Here is a 13,537-nt window from a genome sequence, read left to right as displayed (position 1 = left end):
ATGTGCACGTCGCTTTGCTGATGATAATGAACTGAAGTCTTCTGTTTCTGCGTTCTTTGATGGACAGGACAAACAATTTTATTTGTCTAGTATTTCCTAATTGCCAACAAAATATAACAAGTGTATTGAAGTTCAGGGGAGTTACATTGAAAAATAAAACCAGATTTTGCCTCTAACTCATTTTCTTCATAGGTAGGTAGATAATTTTTGAACATCCCTCGTAGATAATGCAAACAATATTTCGTAATCTTTAATTGAGGCAAAGATGTGGCGATTGAATTTTGTGTTATCCAATGCCGTATAGCATATGAATTTTAATATATTCGCATACATAACACAGTTTTTGTACATATTTTTTTTTTTTTACTTTTTTTAAACAACAGTTGAAGTCCTGTTAATTAGATTTAGTCAACTTTCATGGACGTCAAGTTTCTTGGAAACTTTTATTTAAAATCGAATCTGTTAAACGTGAAATCTCTTTCTTAAACTTGACGACCATCAAATTTTACAAATCAGTTGGCAGAGTACGCTGTTTTGGTGATAGATGAGAGGATGTTAGGTTAGCACGTAAGTGCGTATTTTTTCATAGAAATGCATATTTCAAACCTTATTAGAAGTATAACTAATAACTAACTAACCTTACTTATAACTAGCGTACTCCAAACCCCAGCACTGCGGGCAGGTAGTGTCCAAAGGGAGCGCCTACTACAGAAAGAGGAGCAAGAATTTACAATTTATAACTTAGGCCCTCTGTTAGATATTCGCCTGGAACCGCAAAAAAAAAAAAAAAAAAAAAAAAAAAATTGAAGCTGCGTCTCTGATTAGCAGTTCCGTTTTTGAAAATGTGTTAAATTATAGACTTAGTGTGTAAAATTATAGACGTAAAGAGCATTGCCATTTACATTTACATTCCCTGTTTAAAAAACTGATTTCTTGCAATTACAGGGACACCGAGCTCGGAGGTTACCACATACCAAAGGACAGCCATATCCTTCCTAACCTTTGGGCTATTCACATGGACCCAAAACTCTGGGAAGAACCAGAAAGATTTAACCCGGAACGATTCCTTGTGAAAGGGAAAGTCGTAAAACCTCACCAGTTCATGCCATTTTCAGTAGGTAAGTGTCTGTGCATTTCTTGCATTCTGTAAACAGAAACATGTTATATAATTGTAATTTTTCTTGCAAATAGATATCATTTAAGTAAAAAAAAAATGTCACACTAGGGTCACCCGGAATATGATTTCATCTCCCCGAGTGAATTGCGTGAATATTCGTGAATTGTGTGAGTGTTCTCTGGTCGATTTGCCTGTTTGCTGGACGGAAAAACTGAGTTTCCGGGTGGAAAAACCTTGCTATCTACGCCTGAGACCGACTAACTCAGCCACAGAGTGAAAAAAGCCCATCAAAGTTTCTCGTATCATTGACGGGATTCGAACCCGAGCCTTTTCCATCCGGTGTGAGAAAGCCGATTATGAAAAGGATTCTCCATAATGCTTTTTCGTAATACGCCATGAGCAGCTGATAATTTCAATATTATCAGCGACTGAAGTTGTATTTGTTACTTTACTGAGATTATGTGCAAGGTGTGTCTCTAATATTAAGTCTGTGTCCATGACATATATTATTAATGTATGTATCACTGTATTACTAGATGTGTGTTAAGGAAGTTAAGGAAAGACTCTGATATATCCTTTAAGAATAACCATGCAGCTTTTTAGCACAGCACTGAAAATAACTGGTTCTAACTGATACCTGACTCCTATGTACTGAATGCTTCGGGTGTGTCTGCAGATGAAAAAAAATCTAATGGATTAAGTTCGGTAGAGTGAGGGATGAAATTATTGGTACACGATAATTAATCCAACTATGAGGGAACAGTATCATTTGACAAAGCCCTTGGTCGCCTTACATGATGTGATGCTGCTACATTGTACTGCTACCACATCTCCACCACACTGATGGCGCGCGGTAAAATAATCAGGTTGTTTAACAAGGCATTCTTGCTCACAGCATTCTTTTGAGTTGTCATTGCGGTGACCGTAGCAATATTAAAACGTACACCAATGAGCCAAATCATTATGACCACCTACCTAATATGAAGTTGGCCCTCCACGTGCAGGCAAAACAGCTCGTACCCGGCAAGGCATGGACGCTACAAGATTTCTAAATGTGTCTTCTGGTATCTGGTACCAACACGTAACCAGCAGATCCTTTAACTCCTATAAGGTCGGTGGCTAAGCCGACGCAGATCGGAGTTGCTGTTCCAACACAAACCACAGATGCTCGATGGGATTGATATCTGGAGAATTTGGAGGCCAGGGCAATACCTGTAAGTCTTCCTCATGTTCCGCAAACCAGTCTCGAACAATCCGGACGGTGTGGCGGGTCGCATTATTTTGCTGAAAGACGGCACCACCAGAGGGGAAGAGCGTTGCCATGAAAGGGCATACCTGGTCAACAATGATGTTTAGGTATTGATATTTGATATTTATTAGTTAAAGCGGTCCCAGCCAACCAATAGCAACCCCGCTGTCAGTTACACATAATTTAGCAGTACTCTTATATACTCCTCTCCTGTTTGCCCAAGTACAGGGAGGGAAAAAACCTGCCATGACCAAAAATTATTAATATGAACAAACTGAAAATAATCAAATTACATTAAAAAAAATAAATAAATATACATATAATTAAATTTCAAAGTCCAAACTTCATTCGAAAGAGCTACATCTGTTCACAGTCTGTTGTAAAGCCAGCAGTGCCAGGAGCTGCCGAGAACAGAAATGCCAGCACAAGGAGCTGGAGTTGCAGTGTATATAGCAGATTCAAGCCTCCGATATTTCACAGAACTTTAGGTAATTCGGCACTACACCATACCACATTACAAATCCGAGCTTTCCAGATGCAGAAGAGTCTTCTGCCTAAAAAATACTGCAGTTGCAAAGGCTTGGAAAGCCAAGAAGTTCTCTTTATGTTTAGGTAGGTGGTAGACGACAGAGTGCACTGCACATGGATGACTGGACCCAGGGTATCCCAGCAGAACATCGCCCAAAGCATGACACCGCCGCAACCGGCTTGTTTTCGTCCCACGGTGCATCCAGGCGCCATAATTTCCCCAGGTAAACGACGCACACGTACCCGACCGTCCACATGGTGCAACAGGAAACGTGATTAATCGGACCAGACGACCTTCTTCCAATCACTCAAGGTCCAGTTTCGATGCTCGCGTGCCCATTGCAGGCACTGTCGCCAGTGAACCATGGTTAGCATGGGCACTTGGAGCGGCCGGCGGCTACGCAGCCCCATTTTCAGCAGAGTTCAATGTACTGTGTGTTGTGACATATTACTCCTGTCACTAGCATTCCAATTACCGGCGAGTTGCGCCACAGTCGCCCTTCTGTTGCCACATACCATCCGGGAGAGTCTTCGCTCACCTCAAGCATCGATGAGCCGTGGTCGTCCAACACCTCGCAGGCGATTCGTGGGTTTCCCCCTCCTCGGACTACTTTCGGTAGGTACTAACCACGGCTGACCGTGAGCATCCCACCAGTCATGCCGTTTCGGATATTCTCTGACCCAGTCGTCTGGCCATTACAATTTGGCCTTTGTGAAACTCGCTTAAGTCTGCTGCCTTTCCCAGCTGAATAACAAGAGTAACACTGATTAACGGAGCTCAGTAGCAGGTGTTTTTTATACCGTGTCTCGACCCGCGCACGCGCCGTAGTTCACCTGCAGTTGCTTCGATTTGCACAACGAATCGGTGGTCATAATGTGGCTCATCGGTGTATATTCTTGACAAACAGAAGTAGCTTAGTCTATTTTAGTTATATAAGTTATTTTTTCCACTTTTTTAAATAAGTAATGAATTGAAATTCTTAATTTAATTTTATAATTTAAATTCCACTTGTAAAATTCAGAAAATTCACCTTTCTAAATTCATATGTGAATAAAAAGCACTTCTCTGAAAGAGAGGTATAATTTTGCTTTATATTTATGGTGTCACTTCTCCCCCCCTCCGCCACTAAGATGGTTGCTTCAGTGCTTTTTTACATTTCATCGGATGCTATACTGATCGGGCAAACGATCAGTATAGCATCCGACAATCTAGTGATAACCTCAATCTCCAGAGCAAAGAAAGTTCGGGATTATTTTTTCTTAGACTAATTATTAAATTTATGGATCAAAGAAGGTATCTACTGAACGCTTTAATGAGATACCTAATTTCGGATAGCAGTTCGTTTTCAAAATTCCATTACTGCATAGCATAGTAATAATTACAATTAAAAGGAATATAGCAAAATTTTGGATAATGACTTCTTTTTAATTTATAAATTAAAGAAAAATTTTAATTTACAAATTAACGAAACATTTTAATTTATAATTTAAAATTATTTTGATTAATTTCGAAATTTTTAATTATTTTGATTTCTTTTAAACTCTAACTATTTTGATTAGTTTAAAAATTTTTGAAATTATTTAGATTAATTTCAATTTATAAATTTTAATTAATTTCAAAAATTTTTATTCGTGTGCAGGTCGACGCATGTGCATAGGCGATACTTTAACAAAAATGGAGGTGTTTCTCTTCGTCACTGGCATACTTCAACGATTTCACATCAGAGTTCCAGATGGAGAGGAACTTCCTACTACAGACGCCATGGTAGCGTTATCCATGACGCCTCATCCATTCCAAATATGCGCAGTACCGCGCGAAGCCTGAGGTAAATGAAGATCCCAAGAGACAGAAAAACAGACCACATCCTGTAAACACCGTATGATGTTTTACAGTGAAGGACTTCGTTCACCATGTCGGTATGCGACAGAGAGATCGATGACCATAAGCAAAATAGATCGATTTGAGAAGCTATTTTAAGAGCGAAAAGTTTCCTTTTGTGTCCCATAAAATGATTCCTCTGCGCCCATTGATAAATCAAAAGTGCTCTTTAAAAAAAAAAAAAGAAGAAGAAGAACGTAAAACGAAGTCCTTTTTAAGATGAAGTCATGAATGATTTCATTACCTGTTCAACAAGGTTGCATATAAGCACAAAATTCGCACAAAACCAACCGATCGAGTAAAATTTGTACTGAAACTTGATAATAGGGCTTTCCATAAGTGGACACTAATTGACGTACGAGAGATGCATATAACTGACAATTCACACGCGTATTTCACTTAAGTACAGTATAACTCTTTGTTTGCTTTTTAGTGAAGTAAATACTTTATTATCGTCAAGGAATTTAGGAAGATTTTGAGAATGTCACTGAATAGCAAGCCACAAATTTATAACGCACATATTGAAATGTCATCTGTTTCCGTGCCATAAATAATTTCTTATATCATATATAAAATGTCCTCATCTCTCCTCTTTTTTCTTCTCAAATCTGAAAATCAAATAGTCTAATGCCTATCTGTTATTTTTCTGATGGTATTAGTGCCTTGTGTAGGTGAGCCATCATAACACGGAATCTGTCTGCTCAACCAGTTTGGCTGGAAATCTTATGTAATATATGTAACTTAATAAATGTTCCCCATTAATAGCACCTCTCACCAACATATCACTTATCTTATTTGTATATATAAAGTTTCATGTGTACTATATCATCGACATAATCGCATGTTTTGAGTACTCGGTCATAGACAATTTGTGTACTTTAAACTTTAATGTCTGTTGAGCAAAATTTAAAATTAACTGAAATGGTTTTGTAAGTCTGATCATTTTAACAAATCTGTGTAATAAATACTATTTTATTGTATAATTTCATTGGAATTGTTTTACTTTCTTACCTATGTGTCCCTAATCCCTACATTCTGCAATACACCTAGAATACTTTTTATGTTGTCAATATTGTACTTAATAATCATAATAATAAAAGATGGACCATTTTAAATCCACTCAGTGCATACACAATATTATTCCGCATGGTTATTTATTTCAATTGCTACTAAGAAAACAGCAAAACAACAGCAGATTACGCTATACGATATAGAATGCAATTTTCTGAGAACTACATAGATATACTAAATGTAATTTCTAATGTGTAACTTCTTAAAACCTAAATGTTAAGGTAATATCAGTTTCTAAATCTTATTTTCAGGTAAAGAGACTTGGGGTGGTCACTTTATTCTTTTAGCGCATAATAAACGTACACTGAGATGTGGTGACAAAGTAAGGAATCTGATCATAATGTATATTGATGTACGGTATATTAATATTATAATTAATATACGAATACAATTAATTAATAGTACAATAATATTATCTTCCAGCAAAGCTAGCCCATCTTGTAAAGCTTTACAGAACCTAACTTGTATCCAACGTTACTGCTGCTCATAAAAAAAATTTGAGTCTTGTTTTGATGTTCCTTTCAGAGATGCTCGAAAACAATTTTGTCTCATTGTCTTCAAATGTCATCAGCTCTGAAAAGTTTTAATTTTTTTCACGAAATGAAAATTCATTCACTTTTTCATTAAAGGGGAGGGAGAGAGAGAGAAAGAAGTGGTAGATTCTAATATGGTGAATTAAGATGATACTTACGGTGCACAATCCACTTTTAGCCAAAGTAATAACCGTCGTCGTTGTTGCTGTTGTTGTTGTTGTTGTTGTTATTGTTTGTAGGCTTTTAGGAGTATCAACGTCTAAGAATTTATTGCTCTGTATATACTCTCTGTAAATTGCGTATGTTCTATGGTCGATTTTCTGTTTGCTGGATGAAAGACCCGAGATTCCGGAAATAAAATCAAGCTATCATGTAGTAAGGTAGACCATGTACCGTCACTCGTCACTCCAAAGGTCTACGGTCTACGGTCCAAAATGGCGCAGCTTACACTATGCTAGACAGCGTCTGGCATTATTCGTGATGATTATTGGCTTCTGGAAAGCTTTAAGTCAAGGCTTCTTTAACATCAACCAGCGTTCGGAGCAGATAATTCTTTCCAGGAGTACCCAGTCATATTTCGTCAGGTTTTTTTCAGGTCGTTTCGTAAGATTTCAACACCAGACCACTTCCATTTCTCATCACCAGTCGTCAAGTAGGAATCTTTAGTGCCATTTAAATGTTACATACAGACCAATTGCTTATGTGGCACACTTATCATCATTACGCACTGGAAATCTGTTACCATCGTTGATCGCGGCATCTTACATTCACAATTATACTACTGGTTCCTCGAAGGCCTACGAACATATCTGTAGTTGTGTCTGACTCCTCCTTCCGATCCACAAAACTCTGCAAGGAATCCAAGAAGAAAACCATGAACTGCATGAACAGAATAGAACTTTAATAGCTAAACAGAAACTAATTGATGATAAATTAGACACAGTCCTAACTCAACTACGCGCAATTAACGGAACAATCGGACGAAATATCCCGATACTCGAGAGCCCACAGGCTTGCCCAGCTGGTATTTCAAAAGTTGCAAGAGGGAAACCGATGGAGAACCCGCACATTAAATCACAACGGACGACTACCCTCAAAGGTAGGGCAGAGTTGCAAGATGCTGATCCCTGCAAAGAGCAGTCACCTTCTCAAACTGTTGATAATTCAAAAAACCAATCCTCCAATAAAAGGAATGCACAAATGCACAGGTCTGAAAACGGTCCAGCGACCGCTATCCCCAGCTCTACTTCTTCTGCAAACCAAGACCGCAATAAAAAGAAATCAACCCCTCCATCAGTGCCAAACATGAACCAGAAACCTACTTTTGCTCAGGCTGTTTCTCTGCCGACAAAATCGGCCCCTCAAAATTCCACTAAAAAGGACCCCCCTCACCTAAATGCCCATCAGCAACAACATGCCATACGGACAAATGGCGATCCTACTGATCATCCTCCAACACTCCAGCCATCTGATTATCACCCTTGTCTTGCAGAAAGATACAGCATCACCTCAGTTCAAACAAGAGGAAAGCTATTTGTCTCGCGGATTGAACCCAGTATCACACCGAGCGTCATTAAAGAAATGTGCGTAGAGGGGATGGGTATTGACGTGGAAGTACGACAAGTACGAACAAGACATCCAGCATATTCCTCCTTCACTATCTCATGCCCTATTAATTGTGAAGCACGATTACTAGACAAAACCATTTGGCCCACTGGCACCCTGGTTAAACGCTTCAGGGAACGTGCTTCGAGGCCCTCAACTAGGGTAGCGCAGTAGCAATTAAGGAATTCCTCATCAGACTCGAAAGAAAATATGCGAGTCTCTCTTTACCTTCAAAATGTGCGCAGCATAACCAATAAACTTCACACTTTGCAGAACCTTCTATTAAGCTCTGAATATGAATTCATCTGCTTGACAGAAACCTGGCTTCATAATAATAGACAGCTAGATGCTCTGGCTGACAATTTTGGCTTTAAATGTGTTACAAGAGGAAGAGAAAACAAAAGAGGAGGAGGAGTAATGATACTCTATACGAATAATTTCTCTGTAATTAAAAACCAAGAGTCACACTCGGAAAATTTTGAAGCCGTCTCAGCAACCTTCAGAGAAGGTACAAAGAATGTACAAATTTGTATTATATACCTTCCACCCAACCATGACAGCGAAGTCAGAAATGAACTCCTTACTTGGCTCGTCGCAAACTTAAACCCAAATGTAGAATCTATCGTGATGGGAGATTTGAACATGCCTCTTCCTAAGTACAAAGATGCAAAGAGCGAGTTGGATGATACTATGGAAACCCTCTCGATGAAACAACTTGAAACGCCCCTCACAAGAGGCACACAGCGCCTTGACCTGGTGTACTATAATGTTCTAGACATCACATTAACTAACAGTACGACTCGCTTCGCTTCGGATCACATCCCTCTCTCAATCCAAGTCAACCTGAGAAGTCAAGCTTGTAGACAAAAAGAGAACTGGAGGAGGGAAAACAACGGTGATGTTTTCTTCTCAACCAAGTATATAAAACCAGACGTAATTTTGAAACGGCTCGTAAATTTCAACTGGCAAAATCTCTTCCAACTCCCCGTAGACGAAGCCTTAGAAGCACTTTCGGATACCCTTCACTTTATTGCGCTTGAGGGTGCATCAAAACGCATTAAAATTTCCCATCGAGCAAATTCCTGGTTTAGTCCACAAGTAAAATATGCTTTTAAAAAGAAGCAAAAACTGTTCAGAAAATGGAAAAAAACTGAACACCCACCTGATTATATTCGATATAAAGAAGCTAGAGCGCGGTTCATTCGATTGAAACGTCAAGCTCACTATGACATGGTGCGATCACATTTAAAGAAAGGAAGCAGAATATATAACAAGAAAAGGCGTACGGATATAATGCCCGAGTACATCTTCTCAGAATGGACCCAAGCCACCTTTGGAACTCCTCTGGCAGAAAATCAAGTTGAAAGTGAAGTCAACACAGAGAAAATCCGCGAAGCAATTAACAAACTGAAGACAGAGGTCTATGCTGAACTGTCTCAAATCAGTATCACTAGAGATGACATTAAAGCCGCTGTGAATAGCCTCAGGAATAAAGCCACAATTGGGCCTGATAAATTCCCGCTCTTCATGATTAAGATCAGCAGTGTATACATCATAGATCTGCTCCTTCACATTTTCCACAAAATTTTAAGTGAAAACCACTTTCCGAAGATATGGAATACATATTTCGTTAAACCTGTTCCCAAAAATAACAATCCTAAGTCCGCCAAAGACTACAGGCCTATTGCAATTGGATGTTCGTTTCAAAAAATATTTGAGAAATCCATTTTAAATACCATCAACCATCACTGCTTCGGGCATAGACCGGAGTACCTTCATTCAGTGATCCCACAAAGATCTACTACCACCAATCTCATGGAGACTCTATTCCGAATCCAACACTCCCTTAACTTCAGACAGCAATTAGACATTGTCTTCTTAGACGTTGCATCCGCTTTCGACAGTATATCCGTCTCGGCTATTACTATCATCTTGGAGGAATATTTCCATATAACTGGGCACGTATTAGCTATAATAACGAGTTCTTTGAGGGAGAGACACATCACTGCCATAAATGGAACTTCCAAAGAGACCTTCCAAGTCAACAGGGGAGTCCCACAAGGTGGTGTCCTCTCTGCTACTCTCTTCGCAACAGCACTGCATCCCTTCCTGACCCAAAATCAAAAGCAATTTGTCGTATATGCAGACGACTTGAAATATTTCGTCACTTCGAATGACCAAAACACATCTTTACAATGCAACAACGAAGCAAACTCCAAAATCGCCGAGTTGCAAGAATACCTTAATTGCATGGGGCTCCGACTAAATGAACACAAGACAGCACAAATGGTTTTCACCAACAAGGTATTTAAAAACCACATATCAATACGCGTAAATGGCAGTGTGGTCAAAAAGGTCAGGACACATATTGATCTTGGTCTGAAATGGGACGAAAACCTAAACTTCACACCCCATTTCAGACATGTAAAGAAGAAAACTTACGCAGCGCTATGGACCTCCAGACAAGAACTAGTAGGTATCAGGAACCCTGACCTTGTTAAACAATATATTTTAAGATGCGTCATTCCCATCCCTCTCTACGCATCTCAGATTTGGTCTTCTGCCCCAGATGCTACCATCAAGGCTTTCCTCGGTTTAGAGTACTGGATGCTGAGATGGTTAAACAGGATCACTACGCAGCCATTTACAATCTCAAGAACCATTTTATATGCCAACTTGGATGTCACGCCTTGGTCTCACATTATTGTCACCAAGAACATCCTCACTCTTGCAAAACTACTGACCGGGAGAGTCGACTCGCCGAAAACTGACCACCTGCTGACTCGGCTCCGCATGACGCAAAGGTTGGAGAATAGAACAACATCCCTTCCAATCAGTAGCGCGCTCACACAGCTGGAAAGCCTTCGGCGATTTTTTCCTTTGAACACCATTAAGATGTTCAACGATCTACAAGCAGACCCAGAAAGGCTTTGCGCAGAGAAGAGGTACAGGACCGAAGTGTTTCAAAAGGCATTACTCCATCTATAAATGTTGAGTGATGCCGACTGAGGGAAACAAAAGAGAATGCAGGAAATGAAGAACGAACTGGTCGGGACTGTTTTTGCTCCTGTTATGTTTATATTGGACGTCTTCTCTTTCTGTGAACTCGATGTAAATAGTGCTGTAGATGTGAACATTCTCTAATTCCTTGAAAAATTGTAAATTATGCTTGTGCTCTCTTTCTATCTGCCTGTCATGTAAAATAAGCCAATGATGTGTAAAATATAATTAATTAGACAATGTATGATTTAGAAAATGTATAATTTAGACATTGTATAATTTATAAAGACTGATTTGTATAAATTATAAATAGATAATTATGTATAACGTATATTTGTATATATGAATGTGCACCCCCTGGTTAATAGCTGTAAGCGGGTGTCTCTTAGGAGAAAATAAAGATAATAATAATAATAATAATAAGTGGTGCTTGGGTAGGACTTAATCAACTACAACGGAAAGGTACCCGGATATTAATGGTAGGGCAGTGTATATGACGTCAAAATTATTTTTGCATCCTTCACCTCATAGTGGATAGTCAGATTGGTTAGACAAGATAGCCCCTCAACAAATCCGTACTGCCATTGCTACAATACTGCATTCCTGTCAGATAATATTGCGTTACTTCTTTAACCACTGACTCAATTATTTTCAGAGAAACAGAAGTCTACTTTATAGCTATAATTATTAATTTGCCCTCTAGTCCCCTTTTATGAATAGAATACTAATCTCCCTTGTTGCTTAATTTAATGTAATTGGCTAGATTCCATCAAGCGCCTAATTCACTTTTAACTTCAGTATTTCAGCATCATAAAATCATTCAACTCCCAATCAGAATTAAGTATACTTCTGTTATCACCCCATCCATAAACACTTCATCGTGTTTATGGATGGGGTGTTCAAATATTTGTCAGCAATCCAAACTGGATCATCAATAATAATACCATACATGTCCGGTAGCACCATGTGGTTCATTCCTTTCCTTCTTTGTTAACATAAGCAATGGATTCTTTGCTAATTTCTTCGATTCCTTAGCCAAATACATTTTATAATCTGACTTAGCATGCCTGGCCTTTAGTAAACTGATTACAGCTTACATTTACTCATTATTATAATTACAGATTATATTATATTTTACTCTGAGTTTCTGTGTGCCACGAAAATTTATGATCATCCCATTAATTTTTCTTCTCTGCCACTTGTCTCATCAGTTCATCTGACGTCTTTTAACTGTAAACCTTGAGCAATACAGACGCTGGAAAAAAATTAGTCACTTGTATAATTTTTCAATTTATAATGTGTGATTATTGTTTAACAAGATTCACTTCCTGGATTCTCGTTGGTAGGGATCAACTACGCCCCTTAATTAGTTATATCGATATTAGGCCACTTTGAAATGATTGAATCCATAGTTCTTTCCGGTTTCATGGAGGGTGTTGTTATATTTTCATTTTCAAGATACAAAATACTCCCATATGTTCTCTATAGGACTTAAAGTCGATAAATTGGCTGGCCAATTTAAATGCCCCACGTGCCCTCGTTTTTCTCGTGTCAGTTTAAAAGAGAAGAGAACCTGTTAACAGAACAGTTGCCAGTGAAAAAAAAAAAAAAAATTATTATATTAGGGTTAACCGTAATTAATTACATAAATCCGTATTTTTGTCTGTAAATTGCTTGTGTTCTCTGGTCGATTTGCTTGTTTTGCTGGACGAAAAAAATCTTGCTAAAAAATCTAACTCAGCCACAGAATGAAAAAAAGCCTATTAAAGTTCCTCGCGTCATCTATGCGATTCAAATCCGGGCCTTTTCCACCCGGTGTGGGGGAGGACGGTGACGATACCACTGTGCTGACAGTTGCCAGTGACAGCACTGGAAGGCAGATCATGAATGTCCCTCAGGTTTTGCTTTCAGGATGGCAGCTTCTAAACATTAGAGGGCACACCCAAGATCCGCCAGGATGGCAGATCTTGAGTGTCCCTGTAAAGTTCAGAAAAAGGCACAACCTGCTCATCCAGAATATTTGTATAGCCCGCTTGATTCATCCTTCCTGGTTGGTATTTCAAGTAGGGGTCTAGTTCTTTCATAATAGTTAAAGCATCCTCAAATTATCACTGACCCACCAGGAGCAGCAGCTTGTACAACACACACATTCTAGGGGAAATGCTTCATTGTTTTTTCTGTGAACTTAGTGTCTGGCATCATAAGTGTACACTAAAAAAAACTAAAGTATTATATTAGGGTCACCTGGAAATTACTTTTAACTACCCATGTATTTTATGTCTGTAAATTGTGTGTGTTCTCTGGTCGATTTGCCTGCTTTGCTGAACGAAAAACCGCAGTTTTTCAGGGACAAAAACCTTGCTATCTACGCCTGAGACAGACTAACTCAGCCAGGGCAAAAAAAAAAAAAAAAAAAAAAACCATAAAAGTTCCCCGCGTTATAGACGGAATTCGAATTCGGGCCTTTTCCACTCGGTGGGTGGGGGACTGTGACGGTGACTACTGTACTACTCGCGCAAACATCGTAAGAGTATAAACAAAATTTGGATTCCTTC

At 38.9% G+C, this 13,537-nt stretch overlaps 1 protein-coding gene across 1 annotated transcript in view; it reads left to right on the top strand.

Annotated features, from left to right (window-relative positions):
• LOC150091520 (cytochrome P450 18a1-like) overlaps window positions 1–4,719 on the top strand; it is a 36,911-nt gene extending 32,192 nt beyond the window's left edge. Inside the window, exons 5-6 of the mRNA XM_090368769.1 lie at window positions 946–1,118; window positions 4,535–4,719. Of these exons, the coding sequence (XP_090224895.1) occupies window positions 946–1,118; window positions 4,535–4,719 (358 nt within the window). The remainder of the gene's footprint in view (window positions 1–945; window positions 1,119–4,534) is intronic.
• Window positions 4,720–13,537: the final 8,818 nt, after the last annotated feature.

This window comes from Mastigoproctus giganteus, chromosome 1, assembly GCF_048544385.1.
Source record: "Mastigoproctus giganteus isolate SK-2022 chromosome 1, ASM4854438v1, whole genome shotgun sequence".
NCBI classification, from domain to species: domain Eukaryota; kingdom Metazoa; phylum Arthropoda; class Arachnida; order Uropygi; family Thelyphonidae; genus Mastigoproctus; species Mastigoproctus giganteus.
This window is presented reverse-complemented; position numbering and strand designations above follow the sequence as displayed.